The sequence below is a fragment of the Eulemur rufifrons genome, chromosome 4 (genome assembly GCF_041146395.1).
Source record: "Eulemur rufifrons isolate Redbay chromosome 4, OSU_ERuf_1, whole genome shotgun sequence".
NCBI lineage: Eukaryota > Metazoa > Chordata > Mammalia > Primates > Lemuridae > Eulemur > Eulemur rufifrons.
In genome coordinates, this window is record NC_090986.1 from 20,132,319 (window position 1) to 20,159,441 (window position 27,123).

The following is a 27,123-nucleotide window of genomic DNA, read 5'->3' on the forward strand; positions in this document are numbered from 1 at the left end:
GGGGGCGGCTGGACGGCCCCGCTCTCCGCAACGGAAAGGAACGTCCAGCTCCCGTTCCCCTTCCATCGGCATCGGATCTATATTTCTGACTGCCCTCAGAGCCGTCAGCAGCCCGCGCGGGGGCGAGCCTGCGGGACTGCCCGGAAAAACTGAGCGTGCGCAGAAGGCGCAGGATGGGGGTGTTAGTTCAGTCTCGGGAGAGGTTAGAGGTCGCCAGGAGTGCCTAGCGCCCGCGTTCCAGAGGAATCCGCTGCCATTGCGGCTCCACGAGGCGTGGGGCGGCACTGGGCCACAAGTGTGCGGCCCCTGGGAGCTACACCTCCGCTCCTCCCGTGGCACCCCATTTTTTTTTCTTCAAATGGCTCCCTCAGCCGTCTGAAAACCCCGGCGAGGCCAGCCCCTCCCCCCGCGGACGCACTTCCCTTCTCCGGCAGGAAGGGAGGACGCTGACCGAGCGAGTGCGCGACGGACGCGCATGCGCCTCTCGCCAGGCAGCCCCGAGAGGCTTCGGGGCTCCCGAGCTGCCGCCCCGCCGGGAGTGCGCCTGCGCAGTCTGCGGGCTCCCCATCTCCACTTCCCTCCCCCGGCCCCCGCGGGGACTTCTGGCCCGGCGGGACCATGTTCACCAGCACCGGCTCCAGTGGGCTTTGTGAGTACCCGCCACCGCCATCCTGGCCGCCACCTACACGCCACCCTGGGAACCTCCTTGAGGAGGCTGAGGGCAGCGGGGATCCTCGGGTTTGCAAGAGGTTGGGGGGCCGACCCTCCAGCCCGGCTCCCGAACCTTGGTGGTTCCTGCTCTAGGGGGACGGCGGGTACCGCCTGGAGGGGCGAGTGGGCGCTAAGTCCCGCCCATTCCCGGCCCACGTCTGTGAGCCCTAGGTGGGCTGGGTTCCCTCAGTTCTCGTGGCCCGGCCCCATGCCGGTTGCCGAAAGAAGAGGCTGTCCGGGTGGAGGCGATGCTGGACGCCTCGGCCCCCTTCGCAGTCACCTTGTCCCATTCATTTAGGGTGTTGACCGAACTGACTCTCCGCCGCATGCACATTTCAACTCTGCTTTAAGAACTGAGCCCTCCGTTTTACTTAGATGTGTTTCTTCTCCAGTCTTTCTGAGGAGTTTTCGATAAATAAAAACTGATTAAAGTGCTTTAAAGTGGAGGGAAGTTAGGAAGTCGTTTGGAGAGAGCGCACACTTTACTGTTGGATGTTGCTATATTTTCCTGGAGTGTCAGCGGGTAGGGGGCGGAGAAGTATATATATAGCCTTTTAAGCAGCTTTTTCTCACTGACACTGAGTATGTCTAATTGCCTCTCGGTAAGATGTTATCTTAACCTAACAGCACTGAGATTAGGTACTGATACAGCAGCAGTGAACTATTTGAACAGCTATAATTTTGCAATTGCTTGTCACTGTGAATACTTCGCATCTCTATAGTTGTGAACTTTGCCAGAGTATAAACACGTCCAGTATTTCCACATATTAAAGATCTGTTGGGAATGTCATGAATCTTTTTCTGAGAATACGTGTTTTAGTCTGGCAGTGAGTTAGTATCAGAGGTACGGGCGTAGTTTTAAATCTTTCTCACTTCTCAACATCTCAGGTTTTGAAATGAGTTAAATATTTATGATTTCTCTTGTTTTATAATTAACTTAATTTATGGCATCTTTCATGTATTGGACCCGGGGTATATTACAACTACTAGCTAATCTTCCTGAAACTATCCTTTGGATGAAGACCATTCTTACTGTCAGTGAAGCTAACAGTTCAAGAATGCGGTGTGTTTTTCCTGGGATCACACAGTAAGCCATATGCTAGTGGATATGAAATTAGCAGTAGAATTCTTCAATTTTAGTTCTTTCAGCATTTTGAGCTATCATTGTTGACCAAAATATATATAAAAATTAAAAAGTCAACAGAATTCTGTTATTGATTGCCGTACTGTATAAGTCATTAGATTGTATTGCCAAAATGTATTCAAATTTGATACAGGGTGACTCTGGGGAAGGCAATACTTTATTACCTATCGCATAGATTGGTCAGTATTGAATTCTGGGAGCTACACTGCTGCCCCAGGAGGGGCCTAGGCCAAGGACCCCCTCCTCAGCTGTCTTGGCCTATTTCTAAAATAAGTGCATCCACAGTGTAAGAGTTAATAAGATGACAATTCCCCAGAAGGCTGTGTCTTGTGTGTTCATTTTACAAACATTTTGGGCATCTACTGTGGGCTTTCAACTGTGTTAGGTGCTGGTAATGCAACAATAAACAAGTCTTGCCCCAGTGTTTACAATGCTTACAGTGGAGTTTGGGCACAGTTTTTATGGGACAGGTCATTTGGCAAGTCTGTGTGCTAGCACTTGCTTTAAAATTTTTCTCTGGTGAAGCTACCCACTGAGAGGGAAGTGATTTCCTTAAGAAGTTGTAGTCAAAGTTCTGATCCTAAGTATCCTGAAGGAAGATAATATATCTGCCTGACCTTTCCCCCATCGGTGGTAAATAACAGTCTCTTTCAAGGGAGAAATCCCTGCCATTTCCTACCACCTGCGTATTTCCCACATTTTGTGACTAGTACATAATGGTGTTTTAGTGTTAAACTTTTCTCTCTCATTCTCTCTCCCATTCATTCATTCCACAAATGTCTGTTAAGTGCCAATATAAGCCACACACTGTCCATGTCCAGAGGATAAAGTGGTAAACAGGATAAAGGAGACCAACATCATGCAGGCTAATGAACCAGTATGATTTCATATAGTGATAAATGTTGAGAAAATAAGAGGGTAATGGCAACGACTGAAGTTAGGGTGCGGTACTGCTTCAGCATGCATGGGCAGGGAAGATATTTGGGAAAGTGACATTTCAGCTGATACCCAAATGGTGTGAAGGAGCCAGCCATGTCAGAGTTTGCTGAAAAATCTTCATTTTGAAGAAAGGGAACAACACCAAGCACCAAGTCTCTGAAACAGGCACAGCAGGGTGTTTTCAGGGTACTAAAGAAAGCTGATGCAGCCTGAGCAGCAAATCAGAGAGAGGGAGGGCATTTGTGACCATTCCTTTGAAAATGTGATCCCAGTCATGCCATTGTGATTGGGTAAAAATGCATAGGAACAGTGTTCATGACTTATTTTAGATTCCTTGCATATAGAACAATGCTATCACTTGGCTCTATGTTGAGTAATGTATGTATCATCTGTTCCATTTATTAATAAGTGTTCCCATTACTTATTCACCTCACAGTGTATTCAGTGTGTAACTGTGGACTCAACCAACATTAATTGCATGTCGAATATATTCCAGGTATAATTCCCACCCTCAAGGAGTTCATTGTCTATTGGGGAAAAAGGAAATTAAACAAATGCTGTGCTTGGTGCTGTGGGTTTCTTGCCAGGAGGTGGGCTGGTGTGGGGAGAAGCATAGTTGTTAAAGAAGACTCCCCAATGTCGGTGATATTTGAGCTGGTTTTTGAGGGATGAGTAAGAGTTTGTCAGGTATTATAGGGGGGAGAGGGCCTCTGTGAGGGACAGAGCCTGGGCTGGGCCTGATAGAGAGGCAAGAGGGAATGAATTAGGGGCTTGTTGATATGGCTGGAGGGAGCAGTTCCTGAGAGGTGTGTGGTGAAATCGCCCAAGGCAGGTGTGCTTCTCATTGCTGTGGGGTGAACTTGGAGGATTGCTCCTGGTGATGGAGCAGTGGTTTCCAAACGCTGCCTGTGTCCTGGCTGCCAAAAATCAACCATGTACATTGTGAATGTAGACATTCCTGGGTCCCATCCCTGGAGGGTCAGATTCAGAAAGGCCAATGTGGACATCAGAAATCTGGATTTTTACTGCCATTTCTGGCATCTCTTTCTTCATATCCAGTCTAGAAGCTGTAGGTTATTGCCCTAGTTGCAGTCTCATCCAGACTGTCAGAGACCTGGCACCTCTGTCCTTGTGTACTCATGGAGCGTACTCACCTGTTCTAGGCTGGCTGGGGCCTGCTCCTGCCCCTCCACACAACTAAAGCTGCTCTGAGTGAAACTGTTGTTTGATCTCAAACATTTGTTTGGGAGACTTGGGTTAGATGCAGTTAGAGAAGTTTGATGAACTGAAGGTCCATTGGTGTCAGCCTGTGGTGTGAGTGGTCATTCCCTGTAGAGACAGGCGAGCCATAAGGACTGTTGGGGTGATTCAGGGTCTGCATCCCTCACCTTCATTTCAGCTTAGGTCCGGCCTCAGGAACCTGAATTCTGTCCCCAGGAGAATGCTGAAATGGACAACAACATTTACCACTGTGGCTCTTTTTTTTGTGCTCTCAGGGAGGAACAGACCCTGTTCTTACTGACATATTCTTCCTTAAATATGCATTCAAGGTGTTGAATACATAACTTGTGGGGATGATAAAGTAAATGTTTAATTTTGACTCTCATTGTCTCTTTAAAGTGTACTCAGTTGGGGAAGCTTTTTGCCTTTATGAAAAGGTCTCTTGACTTTCCTTTCACTCTTTGATTCATTGAATTCATTGGATACTTAATGTTCAGTCCTATGGGCCAGCCATTCTCCTAGCTTCTCAGGATTTGGTAGTAAATAAAAGATCACACATCCATGCAAGTTGTGGTGGTGATCTTAGGTAACAGAAGTCTTGAAACATAGGCTCAATTTAAAAATTAAAAGTACTCAGTTCAATGTATTAATCAGCACTTCAGTCTCCATTAAAAGGAAAGACTTTTCCTCCCACTTTCTCCCAGTTAAGACTTGTAGTTGGCAACCACCTGCTCTCAAAATGGGGTGTGATTGGCTTCTGCTGCTTTTTGTTCTACTCTTTCCTGCAGATTTCCTATGTCTGACCTCACCAGATTCTAGATTGGCTGGAATAGGAAGAGGAAGGAATGGTGAGGAACTTGGTTAGTTCTTCTGTGGCTCCCTGAGCCTGGCACATGGTTAAAGCTGACTCTTCATCCTGCAGGTGCTTTAGTGGGTTCTTCAGAGACGCTTACAGACTCCCATACCTGCTACCCCCTTGACCTCCATGTATCTGTATTTTGGTTGATTTATTTTGGTGACTCTTCCTCAGTGCCAAGGAACTTAGAGCTACCTACAATTTCCTCCTGCTGGGGTCCTTTTGGCCTGCTTGGGGGCACTGTTGGATTGAACCAAATATGATCTCTCTGCTGGCTCTTGCGTGTGGCCCACCTTGGCTCCGCTGGAACTGTGTATCCCTTGCCCTGGCTTGCATTTGTGTCCCAGTGGGCAGCATGGCTTCTCCCCCTGACTTACTACTCAGGCTGCATCAGCTTTCTTTAGTACCAGCTCGAGGGCTCGCATACTTAGCTCATGGAATAGGACCATTGAGACCCCCACGCAGTTTGCTGTGAGGGCATGGCTGTGCTCTGCACTCCAGTGGTTCCCTCCACAAAGCTTCCTCCTAGTGTCCTGTCTTCCAAATAGAGAACTCTCACATTCCACTCCTGCTCTATGTCCATAGTCTGGCAGAGAGAACTCTGAGAGTCCTGGGACTGCTTTGCATTCATTTACTTTGTAAATTTAGCATGTTGGTGTGGAGCGTCCCTTTGGTAGGCAGCAACCCTTGTATTTTGGTCTCTGAGTGGAAACTCCCAATTTTATCATGTTTTAGTTTTCTGTTTTGCTGGCCAAGAATCATTTGGATGGCTTCTTTAAGGGTGACTTTAGAGTTTATGCACTTCTGCTCTAATCAGGCGTGGCTTGCCCAAACCCTGCATAGCTGCCTTGAAAGCTTGACTCTTAGGGACAAGCTATTCCCTGTATTTCTTAAGTTTTGGGGGACTGTATTCTTGAAACTACCAAGTAATATACTATTTATTCATAAATTTTAGCCAAGAAAGAGAGATAAACATTAACCAGGGAGGGACAAGCTTAAGGGAGGATGCCTTAAAAAATGTAAAATTAAGACACTATAGGACATTATTATAAGTGAAATAAACCAGGCACAGAAAGACAAATATTGCATTTTCACACTCATATATGGGACCTAAAAAAATTGATCTCAAGGAGGTAGTGAATAGAATGATGGCTACTAGAGATTGGTAAGGGTGGCAGGAAGGGGTAACGAAGAGGTGTTGGGGAAGGGGTAATTCTGTTAAATAGAAGGAAAAAGTTCTAGTGTTCAATAGTGCAATAGGGCAACTATAGTTAATAATAATTTATTATATTTCAGAATAGCTAGAAGTTTTCAGATGTTCCCAACATAAAGCAATGATAAATGTTTCAGGTAAATCATGTCCCAGTTACCCTGATTTGATCATTATATGTTATATGCTTATATCAAAATATAACATGTACTCCATGAATATGTACAATTATTATGTATCAATAAAAAATTTTTAAAAAGACGCTATAGACAGTTTGGAAAATAGAGAAAAAACACGATTAGCATTTCATTAATTTTCTTCATCTTCTATACTTTCATGTTCTTGTTTTAAAGTAACTGATTTTTGTTATTTTAAAATGAGTGCATATTCATAAAAAAAATTCTGAAATGCAGAAAAGTACTAGGAAGAAATAAAATGGCATTTATTAACATTTTAGAGTTTATACTTTTTCTAGTGCAAAAATGAATAATCAAAAAATAAGAATAAATTTATCACACTAAATACTATTTTGTAACTTTTATTTCACTCAACAGAATCTTTTAAAATGTAATCATAATGACTATGTATGTATTCTTTTTGTATTCTGTTTTTTACCTTTGTCATAAGCATTTCCCTAATATACTGTTCTTGCAGAATTAGGTTGTTTCTCCTCTTCTTTTTTTTTCTATTATAGTAATACTGAGCATCTTAATTTTCAGATATTACAAGGGGTTAAAGAAAGTTAAAGTGTATTAGAACTTTAGGTGCATACTGCCAAATTCCAACCCAGAGGAATTTGGTACCAATTTAAAACTCTACCAGTAGTTTAAGGGAGGAAAGTTTGCTTTACTTAAGTTACTTAAGTTATTACATTTATTTCCACAGCAGCTCTAGGAGGACAGATATTGTTATGCTTCCCCCCAGCTCCCGAAAATAAGTATATTGAGGCTCAGAAAATAATTTGTCCAAGATCACATAGCTAGTAGTACATGGAAGAGCTGAGATTTGACCCAGATTTGCCTGCCTTCAAAGTCTGTACTCTTTCTACTGTATCACACCACACTAAAGGGACTAAATTTATGTCAATTTAGTCCCTTTAATGGAAAATGACAGTAGCAATATATCTTGTAAGCCTTAGGATGACCATCTGGGAAAAAGGAACATAATTTAAATGAAAGTTCTACATATCTGTGCACTTCTTTTTTTTTTTTTTTTTTTTTGAGACAGAGTCTCACTCTTGTTGCCCGGGCTAGAGTGAGTGCTGTGGCGTCAGCCTAGCTCACAGCAACCTCAAACTCCTGGGCTCAAGCAATCCTCCTGCCTCAGCCTCCCCAGTAGCTGGGACTACAGGCATGCGCCACCATGCCCGGCTAATTTTTCCTATATATTTTTAGTTGTCCAGCTAATTTCTTCGTATTTTCAGTAGAGACGGGGTCTTGCTCTCGCTCAGGCTGGTCTTGAAATCCTGGGCTCAAAGAATCCACCTGCCTCGGCCTCCCAGAGTGCTAGGAATACAGGAGTGAGCCACCACGCCCGGCCTGTGCACTTATACTTTTCCAATCAAGAACTAGTAAGTGTGAGTTGTTAGTATAAAACAGTGTGTGCTAGGCACTGTTCTAAGCAGTTTACATAAGTTAACTCATTTAATTCTCAGAACAGCCCTGTGAGATAGGTATGTTTATTCTCCCCAGTTTGCAAATGAGGAAGTTGAGACACAGACAATTTAGGAACTTTCCCAAGGTCACATAGGTAGTGAGGAGCAGGACTAGAGTTTGAACCCAGACACCCTGGCCCCGCATTCTGTGTTGCACACTGCTGCCTCTCGGCCTGAAAGAAGTTTATCTCTGCATATCTCTCACAGGCACATGATGAGAAGAGTAGCTCAGGTTGGCAATAGAGCTGTGTCCCAGCCGTGGAAAGCAGCATTGTGTCCTGGCAAGTTGCTTTTCATTCCTCCCCTTGGGACTGTGGCAGCTGCCTATTCGTGTGCTCTGCCACGTTCCTTCTGGTGGCCTTCAATCCACAGGTCTCCCTCTTTGTTCCCACATCAGAACCAAGGTCCAGTTTGCTTTTAGTAGAGATGTTTTATGACCTAATTAGGATCTTTTTGTAGTAGCTAGTGCTCTATAGTTATTTTTATTTGTGGATGCTCCTCCCACACCTCATCGAGTTATTTTCCTTTTCCAACTTTTTCCATTTCAACTTGTCTTAATATCAGTTTTAGTAATGCAAGGGGAGCCTACCTTATATCAAGCTACTTTAAAAATGCATTTCCATAGAATTTTAATAAGTGAAACTTGATAAAGCATATCTCGTAGATAATTTACTCTAGCAATTTTTGTAGTGTGCTTTATGGAACACTGGTACTATGAAGGGCTCTTGAAGTTTTAACCCTTATTTAAATTATGAGTATAGTTGAGAATTATAATTACATTAAAATGTAACCCTTAATTAAATCATGATTCTTTTTCCCAGATGTTTTCCCTAAGAATTTATAAGTTATATTTCCATTGCTCTCAGTTATTTCCCGGTCAATTTAGCCCCTTCAGTGTAGCATGATACAGTGGAAAGCACATGGCCCTAATATTTGTAAAGGATTCTGTAGCCAAGTAGACCAACAGTGTTGTTGGCTATATTGTTTAACATTGACAATGCAGATTAACACTTCAAAGGCCTGTGGCAGCCCTGCAACAAAGAAATCTGTTAATTCTCTATTTATTCTCTGTTTCTAAGACTTATTGGGGATAAGTTAGAAGAAGAAACATAAAATTCCATTTCTTTATACATATTGCTGTTGCGTAAGTTTTTTCCTCCTTTATGTGTGTATGTTTATAAACATTTTAAAAGCAAAGTTGGGACTAGACACAGTTTTATATTCTGCTTTATTCATTTAATCTTCTTAGATGAATTTACCCCATGTCATTAATAATCTTCAAAGCTGACTTTTAACATTATTTGTGTTTTACCTTATAAAACTGAAATATGCTTGCTGAAAAAAATTCAAAAATTACACAAATATTATATATAATGTACAAAGTACTAGGCCTACGTAATTCTCCTCTACCCAGATAACCATTGTTGATAATTTACTGCTTATTCTTCTAAATTATTCTAAATTATTAAATTTAGTAATTACTAAATAATTTTTAAATTATTCCAAATGTGGAATTATAGGGTTGGAGAGTAGGAGTATCTTAAAGTTTTTGATCTATATTGCCAAATCCTTCCAGAAAAGATGTATCATTTTAGCTTTTCAGCAGTTTAGGAGTGAGTGTATCTTCTTCACCAAACTCTTGTAATGATTGATCATGATAATTTAAAGTAATTTTTGTCAATCGAGAGATGAAAAAATGATGTTTGCATTTCCTTGAATGCCTGGGAAAGTGAACTTTCTTTCTCTTTTGTGTTTATTGGCCATTCATCTTTCAGTTTTGGTCTGGTTACCACTTGTAGTGATTACCTTTATATTAATAATTTTAAATCATGGACAGAACGCTTAGTTTTTGCTGTATCAGTTTTTGGCACAATCACTGAATTCTCCTGTGAAAATAATTAGCCCAGAAACATGTATACCTCTCTTCTATACTTGCTAATTTATGTATTATATGTACACTGGTGTGTTTATAGGCTGTTCTGTAATGGTAATTAAGCCTTCCACGTTTTGTCTATAGGTTGATTTTATATAGAAAGTCAAAACCAATAACTATACTAACATTATTATGATTGTATATTTATTGCAGAACCATGGCTTGTGATTGGAGTCATGGAAAGAAGTAGAGCCCTAGCTCAGAAAACCTGTGCTGCTCCAAAGAGTCTCTTTAATTTCTTTTGATATGTTTTCATGACTTTAAGTTCACATTCAACTACTGCTGTTTATTGAATCTTGCATCATTCTTGGCATCTTCTTTATTTTTGTTTTTCCTGGCATCCCTCCTGGAGTAAACTTTTTTCATAGAAGGACACAGATGGTGAACTTTCTGAATCTTTGCTTGGCCAATCTTGTATGGTACTGAATGACTGGATTCTTAAGTACCTCGTGTGGGTTTCCTCTTTGTTTGTGGGTAGATCTTTTCCCTGAAGACGCCCAAAACTTAAATGGCAGGGGTGACTGTAGGCTTTGTTCAAGTATGCAGGACAAATGACTAGGCTGGTTTCTGTACAGGTGCAGAGGTGGAGAGCAGGTGGTGGTGGGCAGAGGACTGCAAGAACCCCCTGCAGCTGTAGAAGTTATGCGGGCTTGGTCCTTCTGTGAATTTTACTCCTGAACGGAGCTGCCCTTCTTATTTCCATCCTCTTCCATTCCCTGTCATCCCCAGCTGCGATCTATCCCTGTCATCCCCAGCTGCAATCTTTGGAGGTTTGAAATTACCCTAAGCTCTCTCCTACTTTTTCTCAGACCTCCAACCCCCTCAGTGTCCTCCTTAAGCAGATTGCCCTCTTTAACTGGAGAGATTTTCTCAGGTTTTATTTTGGGGGCCAAACCTTCTTTCCAGTTAGGGTGGTAGAGTGAATGGCTGTGAGAAAGTATGTGAGAAGAGTGGGTTTGGGGATGGGTTTTGAGGCCTGGCTGTCATGCCTACTTGGTGGCACTTACACTCTTGGGGATGACTGGATGGTGTGTGTAGATACCACAGAAACAGAAGTAAGACAGTGACTCTCTTTTCAGTCTGGTTAGTCCTGATTGTATCAGAGAGACAATCTTGATTTGGTAGTAGTCTGAAAGACCTTTCATAGTGGCTAGTTTCCCTTTGTAACAAGGAGGACAGGAGGCCTGCCCAACCTTTCCATCAGCAACAGTTTTCGCTAGAATTTAATAACTTTGTTTTGTTATTAGTGTGTTTATTTTTATAGTTAGCACCTACTGAGGATAATGTGACACTTGTTTTCCATTCACTGTAGTGATAGGAAGTTACCTTTGAAACTCGTTTCTTATGTAAGCCATAGTAAGGTGACTTAAAGAAAAATATTAAATAGGATAGGTAATACTGAGACATGGCAGAAATTGTGCTGTAGTGGGAATGGCTGAACTTTGAGAAATGCTCTCAATTATTCTGATAATTGCCTATGGTCCTCCCCAGGGCCTGGTATTTATTGATTAGTTCTCTGGACTCGTTTGAAAGGACACATTTCTCTGGTGTTTTGAGGGTTCTTTTATTTCAGTATACACTTTGCAAGGGAGGAAAAGTAGACCAATGTCTTGAGTCTGCTGTCTTAAACTGGAATTTTATCTAGCTATCTTTTTGATTTCATTGTTTTTTTTTTTTTCTTTTTTTCACTCCTTTTAGGATTAATTTTAGTGTTTGGCGTTTAAATGGGGCTGCTTTTCCCTTTCAACTAAGCAGTTTTCTCAACACCAGTGGTTGGAGATGTTAGCAGCTTCTGGTACCTCATCTCGCAAGCAGGTTAGGCCACATAGAAACTGCCAAGGATTTTCAGCTTGGTTCTCTTATGCTGTTGTACCACTTAGGAGTGGGAGAGGTCCCTTGCCTTACCAGAAGCTTTAAAACCAGACTCAGGTCTCTCCACCTTGCAGATGTGTGTTTTGTTTGCCATCTTTTCTCAAACAGACCAAATTGATCTACATTAAAAACCTGCTGAAGCAAGTATGTCCGCCTGTTCATCCTTAAGGCTGTTCTAGAGCCTGTCTTTGTAGCTCTGACATCCTTGCTGCCACCTCCTTTAGTTGATTCTAATCCATTGGGTCTTCGAACACAGGGAACCATCGTTGGCTTGTTGCCCAGCTGTCAGCTGCAGCACTTTCTCGCACTCAGCTTGATGCCTTTTTGCTGTTCTGTGACTTAGCATTTTGCCAATAAACACAACTTCAGGGGTGCTTCTGTAGGCCATGCTTTGAAAGAGGCCACATAGGTGTGTTTCCTTTGCTCTCTGGGGTGGCGAGGACAGGAGGAGGAGAGTTACTTGCCATCATTTTAAAATTGTGTATATCAGGCCAAAGTCCAGATTTGTTATCTTCTGAGGTGGACGATCCGGCAGGATCAGGGCTGAGTTGGTAGGTGACTACACCACACTGAGCATGTGCTTGCCTTGCCAGCGACTTCCCCATCTCCACCGTGTGCCTAGCCTCCTTCGGCCCTTGAATTTATAAGACTTTTTCTTGCCACTAACCACACATTTCCCCATTTAAAAATTATTTTTCCTCTTTTCTTACAGTTTATTATGTGGGTCCAAAACTTTTTATGAGCTTCCTAATTCACTTTTTCAGAGTTGTTTCTACTGTTGAATGATTTATCTCCTATTTTTGTATAACATTCATAATTTTTTAAATCCCTTTTGACTTTTAAAATTATTTCATTATAATTGTATTTCTTGTGTAATTAGCACCTTTATCAATTACTGCTTTTTACATTTAATGAAAGGGTTAATGTTTGTATAAAATTTCCCTAAGAAGTATAAACCCGACTCGTGCCTCGCACAGTGGCAGGGCCTAATGCCATTACTGGGGACTTGCAGATTTGGCACTCTTTTCTCTGGCATGCAAGCCTCTGTGTTTTATGCTGTTTTAAAACTTTCTTTTTAAAATTTTACTGCTTACTCTTTTTTCCAACCCTAATTCACACTGTCTAAATATTTTAGATGTAGAACACATTTTTGTATCCAGGGGGCAAGTCCTTCTCCTTTTTTTTTTTTTTCCTGGGAACTTCTTAGCACTTTCTCCTGTTTATTTTCCTGATAACCTTTATAACCATCCATGCAGTAACAAGTGTTTCTTGGCTGCTGTCTTGAGCCAGGCACTCCAGTTGTTTGGGGACCTGCGTGAGGAGCAGCCAGTGTGGAAGGCATCCAGTGTCACTGAATTCTCCCTGGTGTGTTAGGGACAGGAGCTGATTCATGGATGACTGTCAGTGTTTTGCTTCCAAATACACTAGGGAAACAGGTGTAACAAATAAATCTGGCAGCTTTTGATCCTCGACAGGCTTTGTTGAGATGGTCACCAGGAGGCACTCATTCCTCCCTAACTTGGTCACTGAAGAAAAGTTTCGTTAAGTTTTCTTCTAGGAAGCTCAGAGACCTGAGAAATAAATCATGGTAGAAGCAGAAGGTGTCCTTGCAATGCACAGCTTCCTGCACTTTTGTGGATTTCTACCTTTATTTTTGGCTTAGCCCTTTTCTGATGAAAAACTTTTAAGAAAGTTACTTCATGAGACACAAATCGCCTCATTCTTGTGGGAACCTTGAGAAGTTTACCAAATAGTTCAGTAGTCAGAAATGGGAAAACCAATATTGTGGTAGGATACGGTGGTCCCTTCTTTAGAGGGTGTGAACCACACAGGGCTTTTTGACGTGTGTGTTTTTACACGCTTGCCTTGTGCTAGCAGTCAGAGGTGCTGGGCGGCTCCCCCACAGTCTGTATTCAGCTAGAATGCTTCTGCAACAGCCCACATGGCTGAGCTTTGCAAGACCTGTGGTTAGTGTCTTTGACACCCCAAAGATACGTATTTTTATTCAGGTAAAGTTCATATAACATAAAATTCACGATTTTAACCACTTTTAAATGGGCAGTTATTGGCTTCCAAAACATTTTACATGGATGTGCAGTTAATAGTGACCATATTCTAATTCGAGAACATTTCATCATGTCAAAAGAAACCCAGTACCCATTAAGTAGTCACTTCCCATTCCCTTCCCCACCGTCCGTGACAAACACTAATCTGCTTTCTAGCTCTATTGAGGATTTTTAAATTCTGGACATTTCATATAAATGGAATCATGCAATCTGTGGCTTTTTGTGTGTGGCTTTTTTCACTTTGCATAATGTCTTTGAGATTCAGCCATGTTGTAGCATATATCTGGATCCATTCCTTTTATGGCTGAACAATATTCCATTGTATGAATGTACCACATTTTGTTTATCGTGTGTTGATGGACCACTTTTTGTCTATCGTGATAATGCTGCTGTGAATATTTTGTGTGTAGGTTTTTGTTTGAATATCTGTTTTCAGTTTTCTTGGGTATATTCCTAGGAGTGGCATTGCTGGATCATAGAGTAATTCTATGTTTGATGTTTTGAGGAACCAAAAAGATCCATTTTAAGTATTAAAAAAGTAAGCATATAAAGTTATTTTCTTGTTATATATTAGAAAAAAGTTGTTTCTTTACAGTCAGGCAGAACTAGGTTCAAATCCCAGTCCCTCTACTAACTAGCTATAACCTTCAGCAAGTTATTTAACCTTTCTTGGTCTGTTTCTTCACCTAGAGTATTGGGATAATTAATTCCTATGTCAGGATTACTGTAAGAATTCACTGAGATGGTATTACATGGAAAGTGCTTTTATTAGCACAGTGCCTGGCATAAGGTAATCCATATATATTGTAATTATTATTTTAGGATAATACATAGTCACCCAAGCCTGGTTGGTATTCATTGTCACAAAGAAATGGCTGTGTACTTTGATTATGCCAAAGAGAAATAAAAGGAGGTAAATGACCCAGAAGGAAATACTAAACTTTGGTGTTTAATATTATTATCTTTTTTTTTTTTTTTTTTTTTTTTGAGACAGCTGTCTCTCTGTGTTGCCTGAGCTAGAGTGCACTGGCGTCATCCTAGCTCACTGCAACCTCAAACTCCTGGGTTCAAGTGATCCTCCTGCCTCAGCCTCACAAGTAGCTGGGACTATAGGCATGCACCACCACACTCAGCTAATTTTTCTGTTTTTTGTAGAGGTTGGGTCTTGCTCTTGACTCAGGCTGGTCTCAAACTCCTGACCTCAAGTGATCCTCCTGCCTTGGCCTCCCAAGGTGTTAGGATTATAGGTGTGAGCCACCGCTCCTGGCCATGGTGTTTTATATTATCTTTGGCATAGATATTTTGTATTTTTACTTTTAGATGAATGCATTGTTTGTTATTCTCAAAGTTTGTAACATCCCTATTTTTTAAAGGTGGAAAGACCTCTTGTAGAGTAGTGACTATTTTTTTAAACCTTCTGTTTGATCACTGCTTGGGTTCTGTGTGTATGGACAACTTCCTGGCTTTGCTTACAGGCCAGAAGATAACTAGTGACTTGCCCCATCTCAGTGCATAAAGATTTACCATATTGACCTCTTTCCTGAATTAGTAACTATTTAATAATTATTTTTTGAATTGTTAAATTTTTATAAGAAATTAAAATCTTCCATGAACAGAGCAGAGATTGCCACTGTTAATATTTCAATACATTACTTTAAAAAAGCCATGTATTTCTGTGTTATTTTTATATATAATTATGTGTTGTGTATTTTTTAATATAATGATACCACTAGAAATATTTTGTACTTACTATTTAGGAATATCTTTTCCAAGGTATGAAATATTTTCTACAGCCTATTTCTTAATTTTGAATATTATTTCATTTTATGGATAGAACATAATTTACCCATTTTCCTGTTGGAGGTTCATGTTTATGGTATTTTCACTATTATAAACAGTGCTGTGATGAGTATCTTTGTAGCAAAATCTTTGTGCATGTCTATGGTATTAATAGTTACTTTGGGCTAAGTTCCTGGAAATAAATTTCTTAGATTAGAAGGTTTATATTTATATGTATTTGAAACTTTTGGTAAGTTTGGCATTTAGTATATACCCACCAATCTGTGTTGCACCTTCCCCAGACTGCAATCTTTTTGTATCTCCATTCACAAGTACATTTACTTTTGTTAAACAGAGCACCAATTTGATTTCTGTTAGTGCTCTTTGTGACTGTGTGTCTTTCACTTAAAATCCACCATGAAAGTGACAATATCTTTGGGCAGTGGAGCTATGTGAAATGTAGCATAGGACACAGTTGTATTTGTAGTCAAATTATCAAGGTTTAAATCCTGGTTCCTTCCACTCACTAGCCATTATATCAGACACCTCTTCTTGTGCACTGTTTCAGTGTGCTCAGCCTCATCTCTCCTTCTGTTTCTACAGAGTCCCTTTTGGTGTAAGTTGTTCTGATTTGGTGGTTATGCTTAGAGTTTCTCCCTTGGAGCTTCCTTTCTATGGCTACCCTAGACTATTGAGGACTGAAGCTGTTGGATAAAAGTACTTCCCTGAGTGATAGTTCTGAGACACATTTACAAGGCTTCTTAGAAAAGTCCTGCAAGATCCAGTACCCATCACAAGCATCTGTCACTCATGGCTGTCACCAACTTGACAATGTACCCTTGTATGAACTCTCTCTTCCTGTTTCCCTTCCTGTTTCCCTTCCTATGTCCTTAACTCCTGCTCCCTGGGATCACATTCCAAAATAAACTATCTGCTTGTGTAAACCTTTGTCTTGCCCTTTATTCTTGGGAGATCCCAGGCTAAGATATTTTTGTGGTCATGGAGAGGTGACATACTCTCTAAGTCACAGTTTTCTCATGTATAAATTGAGGAGGGTCATGTCTACCTCAAGAGTTATTTTGAGGATTAAACCATATAATTCATTCATTTATCACCTACTTACTGAAGGGCCACTATGTGCCAACTGGTGTTCTGGGTATGGGGATTTAGCAGTGAGTGAGACAAACAAGGACCCTGCCTTTAGAGTTCACATTCTGATGAAGGAGACAAAGAAGTAAACAAATAAAGAGGAATTTCAAATAGTGAAAAATGCTATGAAATAAATAATGCAGAATGTTGTACTCAAGAGCAATAAAGTCATGATGGAAGGCCACTCTGAGAATACGCTATTTGAAATGAGGACTGAATGATGAGAATAAGCCGGACATGGAAAGAGCATTTTGGGTAGTGAGAGTAGCAGGTGGATAGGCCTGTGGTGGCTGTGAGCGTTGGTAGCAAGGTAGTACATGTAAAGTGCTGTGCTTAGTGCTTTGCATTTCATAAGTGCTCAATAAATGTTGGTTGGTTTAGTAGTGACTAGTTGGTTAGTATTAGTAGTAGTAGGTTAGATCAAAGGGATAGCCTATCATTAACTACACAGCAGTAAGTGGCCAGTTTAGCCTTATGAATTGACAAAAAAATTGGTTTCATAGAATATTTGATTTCAGGAGAAATCAAACCTGCTGACACCTTAATCTTGGACTTTTGGCCTCCAGGACTTGAAGAAAATTAATTTCTATTGTTTTAGGCACCCAATCTATAGTATTTTGTTATGGTAGCCCATAATTGGGCAGGATGAGAATAGGGTTACATAGTATGTTTTTCTTTAGTCTGTTGATATAGCAAATTATATTGGTTGATTTGCTTTGTATATCCAGGATAAACTTCATTTGGTTATGATATTTTGTTCTTTTTATGTATTGCTGGATTTGATTTGCTAATGTTTTGTTGAGAATTTTGTATCTATGTTCATAAAGGTTATCGGTCTTTTTTTTCTTGTAATATTTTTGTCAGGTTTTGGTGTCAGTGTAACAGTTTCATAACTTTAATTGGGAAGTGTTTCTTCTTTTTCTATGTTGTAAAAGAATTTGTGTAGAATTGGTATTCTTTTTCCCTTAAATTCTTGTAACTCTCTAGTGAAGCCATTGGGCTTAGAGTTTTCTTTGTTGGAAGACTTTTAACTCAATTTTGTAGTATCTGTAGGACTATTTAAATTATCTACTTCTTCTTGATGAGCTTTGATAGGTTGTGTCTTCCAAGGAATTTTTCTATGTATGGGCCAAGTTATTAAATTTATGGTCATAAAGTGTTTCCTAATATTTCCTTTTTATTCTTTTTTTTTTAAAAAAAAGAGTTTAGTTGTATTAAATACATAATATAAAATTTAGCATTTAACTATTTTTAAGAACACAATTTAGTAGTATTAAATACGTTCATATTGTTCTGCAGCCTCTTATTATCCTCTTACTGTCTCTGGGATCTGTAGTGATGTCCCGTCCTTCATTCTTGATATTGGTAAATTGTGTCTTCTCTCTTTTTTACCTGGTCAGTTCTGCTTGAGGTTTATCAATTTTACTGATCCTCTCAAAGAACCAGCTTTTTTTTTAGTGATTTTTTTTCCATTATAGTTTGGTTTTTCTATTTCATTGATTTCTGCTCTTAATTATTTCTTTCTATCTGCTTTCTTAGGATTTAATTTGCTCTTCTTTTTCTAGTTTTTCAAAGATTATAATCTACATTATTATTTGAGACCTTTTCTCTTCCTAATGTAAGCATTTACTACTGTGAATTTCCCTCTAAGCACTGCTTTAGTTGCAACCCACAAATTTTGTTTGGTTGTACTTTAACTTTTCTATTTTAAATATATTCTAATGTCCCTTGCAACTTTCTCTTTGAACCAAATATTATTTAAGAATGTGTTGTTGAGTTTTCACATATTGGGGGGATTTTCCATCTTTCTGTTGTTTCTAATTTAATTTTATAGTGGTCAGGGAACATACTTTGCATGATTTTAGTTCCTTTAAATTTGTTATCTTTTACAGCCCAGAATATGGTCTGTTTTGGTGAATGTTCCATATGTACTTGAAAAAATATGTAAATGGCTGTTGTTGGAGGTACTGTTCTAAAAATGTCAGGTCAAACTGGTTGATAGTGTTTTTCAGGTCTTCTCTATCCTTACTGATTATACTAGTCAGTTTGGGCTACCATAACAAAATACTATAGATTGAGTGCCTAAAACAATAGAAATTAATTTTCTTCAAGTTCTGGAGGCCAGAAGTCCAAGATTAAGGTGTCAGCAGGTTTGATTTCTCCTGAGGCCTTTCTCCTTGGTTTGCAGACTGCTCTCCTCACGTGGTCTTTCCTCTGTGTGTGTAAGCATCCCTGGTATCTCTTCCTCTTCTTATAAGGGCATCAGTCATACCGGATTAGGGGGCTACCCTTGTGACCTCATTTAATCTTACTTACCTCTATCTCCAAATATGGTCACAAGGGCTTCAACATGTGAATTTTAAGGTGACACATTCAATCTATAACAGTGATATCCATTACTGTAAGAAAAGTGCTGAAGTCTCTACCTGTATTTATGGATTTATCTGTTTCTCATTTCAATTCTATCAATTTTTGCTTCATATATTTTGAAGTCTTTTCTCAGCTCTCAAATTCTATGATTCACTGTGCCCCCCCCATGTTTTAATTATAAAAATTTCCAAACATGCCAAAAAGTTGAAAGAGTAGTACAGTTAACACCTATATACCCACCACCTAGATTCTATAATTAACATTTTACTGTATGTCCTTGATTAATTATCTATCCCTCTATTTATTTGATCAATACATCTTATTTTTTATAGTCACACTTTCCCTAAATACTTAAGTATGCATGTTATTAAATAGAATTTAATAATTGTTTAAAGTTAGTTTTTTAGGTAAACTTTTTATGTAGTGAAATGCACGAATCTTGAGTTGATCAGTGAGTTTTACAATAATACTGTATATTTATCCTGTGATGTGGGACTTCTTGGATATTTATGCATTATCTTACTGCTTTCCATATAGGTTTTTGGAATCTAATTTTTGTTCATTTTAAGAGGAGGGCTTAATGGTAGAGTTATCAGATTTAAGTTATCAGATCTGTATTTTTAGGGGTTTGTTTAGACTTGGATAGGATTTAAATGATTGTATAAATAGGATCAGTTATTAATTCATTAAGTACTTATTTATTTTTTAGTTTTAATTTTTAATTGTAAAATATACCTAATATAAAATTTACAGTATTAACTGTTTTTAAGTGTACATTTCAGTAGTATTAAGTACATTCATATTATTGTGCAACCGATCTCTTTAACTCTGTTCATCTTGCAAAGCTGAAACTGTACCCATTAAACAACTTTTCATTGCTTCCTCACTGCTGCCTCTACCATCATTCTACTTTCTATATATTTCACTACTGCAGGTACCTCATGTAAGTGGAATCATACATTTGTCTTTTTGTGACTGGCTTATTTCATTTAGCATAATGTTCTCAGTGTTCATTCATGTTGTTGCATGTGTCAGAATTTCCTTCTTTTTTAAGACTGAATTAAATTCCGTTTATGTATATACCACATTTTGCTTACCCCTTTGTGCATTCGTCTGCCAATGGACACTTGGGCTGCTCTCACTAGTAAGTATTTGAGTACCTCTTATACATCAGTCACCTTTCATTTAACAAACACTTCTTGCCTGCCTTTGTGGGCTAGGTCCTATTACAGGCACCAAGGATACTACAACAGTGAGCATACCAGACAAAGTTGCTGGCCTTACAAAGTTTATATTCTAATGGAGACTGAAGGTGGCGGGCTGGGCAATACACAAAGAAACTTATTTCCTTGATACTAAAATGCCCTTGTTCTACAATGTTTTTAAAATTGAAATGTGCCCTATAAATGGTGACATCTTAGAATTGCATTTGGCAGTGTTTCTTTCTTTTTTAGTGGCACTGAAAATAAGGTGTATCATATAATCAGTTTGAATCAGATTTGATGAGTCACTATTAAGTCTGCCATTAAGTGCTATAAAAATATAATTCAGGACAAAGGATAAGGTGACGTTTGCACAGAGCACATGTTTAGTTCACATGATATTTTTTCATGTATTTTCAGGGACTCCGTCCCTGAAGGAGGCAATGTGTTGATTCACGTTTGTCACAAACATCTCAGTATGACATCTCAGTAAGGGCCATCTCAGTAACTGGCAATGGTTCTTCCAGTTGCTCGGAACAAGACTTCATGCCATCTTGATGTCTCCATTTGCCCATACTTTACACGTAGTCAGCAAATCCTGCCTCCTGGACCTTCAAAACATATCCCAATTCTGATCTCCCTCATCGTCTCCACCTAAACCTCCCTGGTCAAGCATCATCTGTGTTATCCTAACAGCCTCCTAACTGGTCTTCTCTCTTCTACTCTTGCCTTCCTGTGACCTCTTCTCAGTTAAGCAGGCAAAGGAATCATTTAGAAACATGTTTGATCGTGTTATTTCTCTACTTAAAGCCCCAAAGTGTCTGTCACACTTAGGAGAGGTTAAAGTCCTTATAGTGGCTTAGAGGGCCCTACACTATTTCCTCTCTCATTTATTTAGCCTATATCCCACTTGTTTGTCTTATGCACATTCTGCTGTTAGCTGCACTGGCAGCCTTACTGTGTCGTCTTTTTTTTTTTTTTGAGGCAGAATCCCGCTCTGTCACCCTGGCTAGAGTGCCGTGGCGTCAGCCTAGCTTACAGCAACCTCAAACTCCTGGGCTCAAGCAATCCTACTGCCTCAGCCTCCCAAGTAGCTGGGACTACAGGCATGCACCACCATGCCTGGCTAATTTTTTTCTATATAGTTTTAGTTGCCTGGCTAATTTCTTTCTATTTTTTAGTTGAGATGGGGTCTCGCTCTTGCTCAGGCTGGTTTCAAACTCCTGAGCTCAAAGGATCCGCCTGCCTCGGCCTCCCAGAGTGCTAGGATTACAGGCATGAGCCACTGCACCCGGCCTTTACCGTGTCTTAATCATATCAAACATGTTCCTTCCTCAAACCATTGGTACTTGTGTTTTCCTCTGCCAGGAACTCTCTTCCACTGGATAACTGCAGGACCCACATCCTCATGTCTCTGCTCAAATCTCACCTTATCAGAAGGTTCTTCCCTAACCACCCTAGATGAGATGGCACCCCGCCTTCACCACCAGCACTCCTTTCTACCCTGTGGCCAGGATGGGCTCAGTTATGCCTCAGTAGCAAACAACTCCAAAATATCAGGAGCCTAAAACAACACGGTTTGCTTCTTGTTCATGTTCCATCTCCATTGCAAGTTACCTAGGAGGGGGTCTGTTCCACATTGTCTTCAGCTCTGGGGGATAGGGTAGCCATCATCTTGAGCATTGGCAGTTGTAAAGAGCAAGAGTGATTCACTGGCTCTTAAAGTATCTGCCTGAAAGTGACATCTTTCATTTGCTCAGCCAAAGCAAGTCACCTTGCCATACCTAACTTCAGGTGGAGATGGGGGGTGGGTAGCAATCCTACTGTGTGTCTGGGAAGAGAACAAGAAATACATGGTGGGTGAGACAGCCACGGGCTTTCTTTGCCCTGCTTAATTTTGCTGTAACATTTATTTTTACCTGACATAATGTATATATCTGCCTTGTTTTGTTTATTTTCTTTTCTCTCCTGTCTAGACTGTAAACACCACAAGGATAGGACACTTTGTCGATCACTTACTGCTGTACCGCAGGGCCTAGAAAAATGCATGGTATATTGTAGGGGCTATTAATATTTAGGGAAGGATTGGGAATACTGAAGCAAATCATTCACTTATTCATTTGGTGACATGTAACCAAGTTGGGAGTGTGAAGTGGGGAGGTTTGAGGAGAGAGGAGGAGATGGTATGAGACAGGAAGTTGGAGAGCAGACTTCCTCGAGAAAGCAGTGGAGTTGCTGGTCAGTGGAGACGGTCCGTTTGAGCCCTGAGACCATGCATTGACAGTGAAGTCTTGAAGCTCAGCTGTGTGATTTCTCCAGCAACGCGTTGATTTGCTCAGGAGCCGGCAAGGAAGAGACTGGAATGACAGGGCCCATTTCACAAGGACCAGTGGAAACCCAAGTTGAAAGAAGGAAACATGATCTGAGCTGCCCCTTCAAGGTGCACCTGCATCAGCCCTGCTCCATCTTCAGTCCTGTCAGAATAATAGGGAGTTTGCCTTTAACGAAGGAAGTCTGCTCTCCTGGGGTATTGCGGTGGTGTTGGTGGTAGGAACAGTTTTTCCTACATTCTTTATTTTACTTTCTTCTGATAACACTTTTAAGGTAGGCTTTCATCTCCATTTTACAGATGAGGAAAGCAGGCTTAAATTGCTCAAGATGGAATTTAGGTTGATCAAGTTCATAGCCATCGTGCTCTTCTCTACTGGGCGGTGGGGAGCTCTGTGAGGTCTTAGTTCCGTGGAGCCTTGATTGCATTCTGGTCAGGAAGAGAGTGTGCAACCACTCTACCAATGGTTCCAGTTTAGGTGCTTGCAGGACCTTACCAGAGAGGAAATAGTTGGGCTATTTTTATATGCTTGAACAAACACAGTAACCACAATATCAACGGTAACTGGTAAATTTGCCCCCAGGGAATTTCTTGTGAATAAGATTAACATGTGCCTCACAGAACCTGAGAATGTCCCGTCAGTGATACCTTTCTGTGGTCTTGTCTGTGCATGATCTGAGCATTTCCTCTGTGCACGTGGCTGTGCTAGGCTTTACGGTGGGTGTAGAGAAGAGTAAGACATGTGGCCTCCGTTCAGGAACCTTTAGTGTAGTTGAAAGGCAGAACTGTACAGAACCCTGACTGTTGGCAGTAGTGTGTGGGAACAAGGGTGCAGGGTGAGGGAGAAAGCCCTGTAAGTTGAAATGGTTTGCTCAGGCTGATAGAGAAAGTGGAAACTGAGCTGTAATTTGAAGGCTGGGTAAGATTGAGACAAGGAATATTGAGATCTGCTCCTAAGGAAGGCATTGATGATATTTGGGGTTTTAAATCTGGAAAGATTTTTCCAAAAGCACTGGAACAGAAATCGCTATGTTCAGGAGGTAATGCGGTACGTGGTTTGGCTAGAGCAAAGGATCCTTAGAACATAATAGTGAGGTCTTGCTGGACAATCAGGAGACCCAGAATGTGGAGATTGGAGATCCAGGCCTAGGAGTTGTCATGTGAGCTTGGAGGTCATAGACAAGTGACAGTTTGAAGCATTGTTTTAGGAAAGAAGAATACACACACACACACCCAGGTAGTCTTTGCTTTGCAAGGTAATGCAAGAACATAAAAATGTGCAAGCTGAAACCAGGCCAATCTATTTTAATAATCAGTGGGGAAAATTTGGTGTTGAGCCTAAGAATACTGAGTTATAGAAATGCCCCCTGTATTTTTGGAGACAAGATTTGATTTCAGAAGTCAAATAAGGCTTTTCTTTAAAGAAAAAATAAATGTGTTAGTTCAAAAGCTGCCTCACCTCAGGAGGGCGTCTCATTGGTCAGTAGCAGCTGCACTTCAAAGAGACAGCTGTAAACTGGGTCTATGATTCTCACCTGTTTTGAAAGACAAGACAGGCTTCACCTAGGGCCATAGGTTGCCAAAGCTGACCAACAAAGACCCCTGGAGATGAGAGCTGATCAAATAGATATGCTAATGCCCGGGCCCAGTAGGAACCATGCGGTTAAAGTAATTAACACAAAGCACAGCTCATGCTGACTTCTAAGATCGTCTCTGTCTCCAAGAACACAATCACCGGAGCCAAGATGTCTCTGTTTTTGCTAAAGTAATAGCCTTATCATAAAACTTAGGAGTTTGCCCTAAGAAGATTTTGTAACTCATTGTTCCCCTAGATAGAGTTAGTTAAAGGATCTGTAGTAGCTTTTAGAAGACTTTGACCCTAAACCAAACTGCCTGTTAGTATGTAAAGGGCAACGGGAGCCTGTATCTACCCTGTAAAATACCTGTGTGCAGTTTCAGTCTTTGATATATTTCCACGGGAAGAAATATATCCATCCAGACACCCTCCTTTTGTCTATTTTCATAAACCTTTACTTTATAAACTATATCTTTGGCTCTGTGTATTATTATTATTATTCTTTTATTTCTGTTTCCTACTATTTTTCCATCCTTTGCGACGACCCCTGCCTGAGAGACCTGACCGGAAAGAAAAAACCTCTTTGCGGGGAGCGTAGCTAACTCCCCACAATTTGGATTGTTCTGTTACCTTTAAAAATCTTTGTTAAAATAATGTTTTGTTAAAACTTTAAAAATTCTCTTATATAGTTATAAGTATATAGGTATATAAAAAATAGTAAAACTAACAGTACACTGTTATTAGAGACATTAGATACATTGAGAATTAGTGTTTTCTTTCTTTGTAAAAACCTTATCAAGAGTAGTTTGAATAGGGTTTCCCTTCTTGTATAACTTATGATATGGGAAGTATCTTTTTTATACCTTGTGAATTGTCATATACCTTTCCAATGTTTCTGAGTGTTTCTTTAATGTGTAGATTTTTGCATCGCTTCCTCTGGGACATCACAATCATTGTTTTAGTCTCCTGTTGCTGCTGTAACAAATTATCACAAACTAGATGGTTTAAAACAACACAAATTTATATCGATCTCCATGTGATAAGATCAAGGTAGGGCTGCATTTCTTCAGGAAGAATCTGTTTCCTTGTCTTTTCCAGCTTTTTAAGGCTGCCCACATCTCTTGGTTCATGGCAAGCCCAGTTCCATCTTCAAAGCCAGGGATGACTGGTGGACTGTCTCTTATGTAGTATCACTCTGAAACTCTCTCTCCTGCCTCTGCTTTCACTTATAAGGACCCTTGTGATTGCACTGGATCCAGCTGGTGGATATCCTGGATAATGTCCTCATCTCAAGAACATCTGATTAGCAACCTCGATTCCATCTGCAACCTTAACTCTCCTTTGCCATGGAACCTAACATAATCACAGGTTCTGGGGATTAGAATGTGGACATCTTTAGGGGTCAGTATATTACCTACCACAACCCCTTTCCTCATTTCTGTTGGTAAGTTTGGCTTCACTAAGTTTCTCTGGCTGTACATCTGAAGTCTCTTGAATGGTGGCAGTGTAAGCATTCCTGTGGTTCTCTATGTCTTCTATAACCCTGTTGCATTTAAGTCACATTTCACTTCCAGCATTACCTTGTGTTTCTTTGCTGTACTTTCATCTTTATTGACTAGTTCCTTCTTTTGATCTATTTTTGTAAAATGTCATATGGATTTATCATGGGAAGACAAGGACCTTGCTGTCTGTGCATGAATTGACCAGTAACTGACAGACTTTGAAAGAAGTAACTTGATTGGTCACGGATGATATGCACGTCTTATTGACATAGTGATTTATGTACTGAAGAGCTAGCAGCAAAGTTTGTACTTTATGCAATTATTCACAGTTCATATACTGTGATAACTGAAATTTGAACCATGCTGTTGGGAGAGTGGTGATGTTTTACTAAATCATGGTAACTGAAGTCTTGCATATCTGAGCTGTGTGGAAATGAGGAACTGCCTGTATATATATTTTTGTACTGTGTCTTCATGTGTATTTATATGTGTTAATATGTGTTACTAATTTTTTCAAAAAGAAAACTTGGAGATAAACTAGAAACTAACAGAAATGTATATATCTGCTTGGGTGGGGTAGGAGGAATGGGATAGAGGGATTAAGAAACTGAAGTCTAAGAAAACCTTTGTTTTTCGTAGTTTTGGGTTTTGAACAATGTAAACATTTTACATATTCAAAAAATTAAATTAAAAAAGAGAAAAAAGCAAACACAAACATTGAATGTAAACAGAAATAAACAAATCTGTGTGTCATAATCACACAGAGAAAAGAATTATTTCAAGTAGCTTTTTAACACAAGACTCTGTCCATCCTTAGTGGAGATATATATACATTTTCTAAGGACAAAAAGGAAAAAAAAACACCTTCAAAGATTCAACGATATCTTAAACTTGCCCAGTGGGCTTAATAAGCAGTTAATTGTAATGACATTGATATTGTAATATTAAAATTATTTTATGTATAATCTAGGATAAAGCAAACAGGTAAATACTAATATTTAAGAGAAAAGACAAAAATGCAAAGAGCTTAACAAAAAGTCTTGTAGTGTTAAATTGTTAGATTTGAACTGGTAATATCGTTATGGATTGTGATTTCATAAAATGTTTTCTAGCTCTGACTACCGAGAGAGGTAGAAGCAGTGACACCCAAAATTACACTGAGCACATCTGCCCAGATTTGGTGTCTAAAGACCATTTCCGGACATTCTCTAACAGGGCTCCTTAGGGAAATTCTAGGTCTGGAACAGGGAGAGTACAGGTGAGCCTAAGAGCCAGGAAGTGCTCAAAGATAAATGGGTAGATAGGGTGGCCAGAGCAGGAGGTACAGGGTCAAGGTTGTTCAAGGGATTAGATTGTTCAAGGGCTCCCACTGGGACAGTTGGAACATTATGAAAAAAAAAAAAAGACGACGACGATGACGGCTGTAACTGATTATAGAGTGATACCCAAATAAAAGGAGAATGAACACAAGAAATTTTTTGCATGAAGAATGCCAGCTAATAAATATAAAAGTAATGAGAGAATTATCAAAATTACCATTATGTAACCCCCTCCCCCCCCAGTGTAAGTTTTGATTCAGGCAAAGTTCATCAGTGGAAGTTAAAACCACA

The 27,123-nt window shown here is 40.0% G+C and overlaps 1 protein-coding gene across 1 annotated transcript in view; it reads left to right on the forward strand.

Annotated features, from left to right (window-relative positions):
• The first annotated feature begins 568 nt into the window (after nt 1–568).
• UBAC2 (UBA domain containing 2) overlaps nt 569–27,123 on the forward strand; it is a 175,446-nt gene continuing 148,891 nt past the window's right edge. Inside the window, exon 1 of the mRNA XM_069467057.1 lies at nt 569–649. Within this exon, the coding sequence (XP_069323158.1) occupies nt 619–649 (31 nt within the window). The 5' untranslated portion in view covers nt 569–618. The remainder of the gene's footprint in view (nt 650–27,123) is intronic.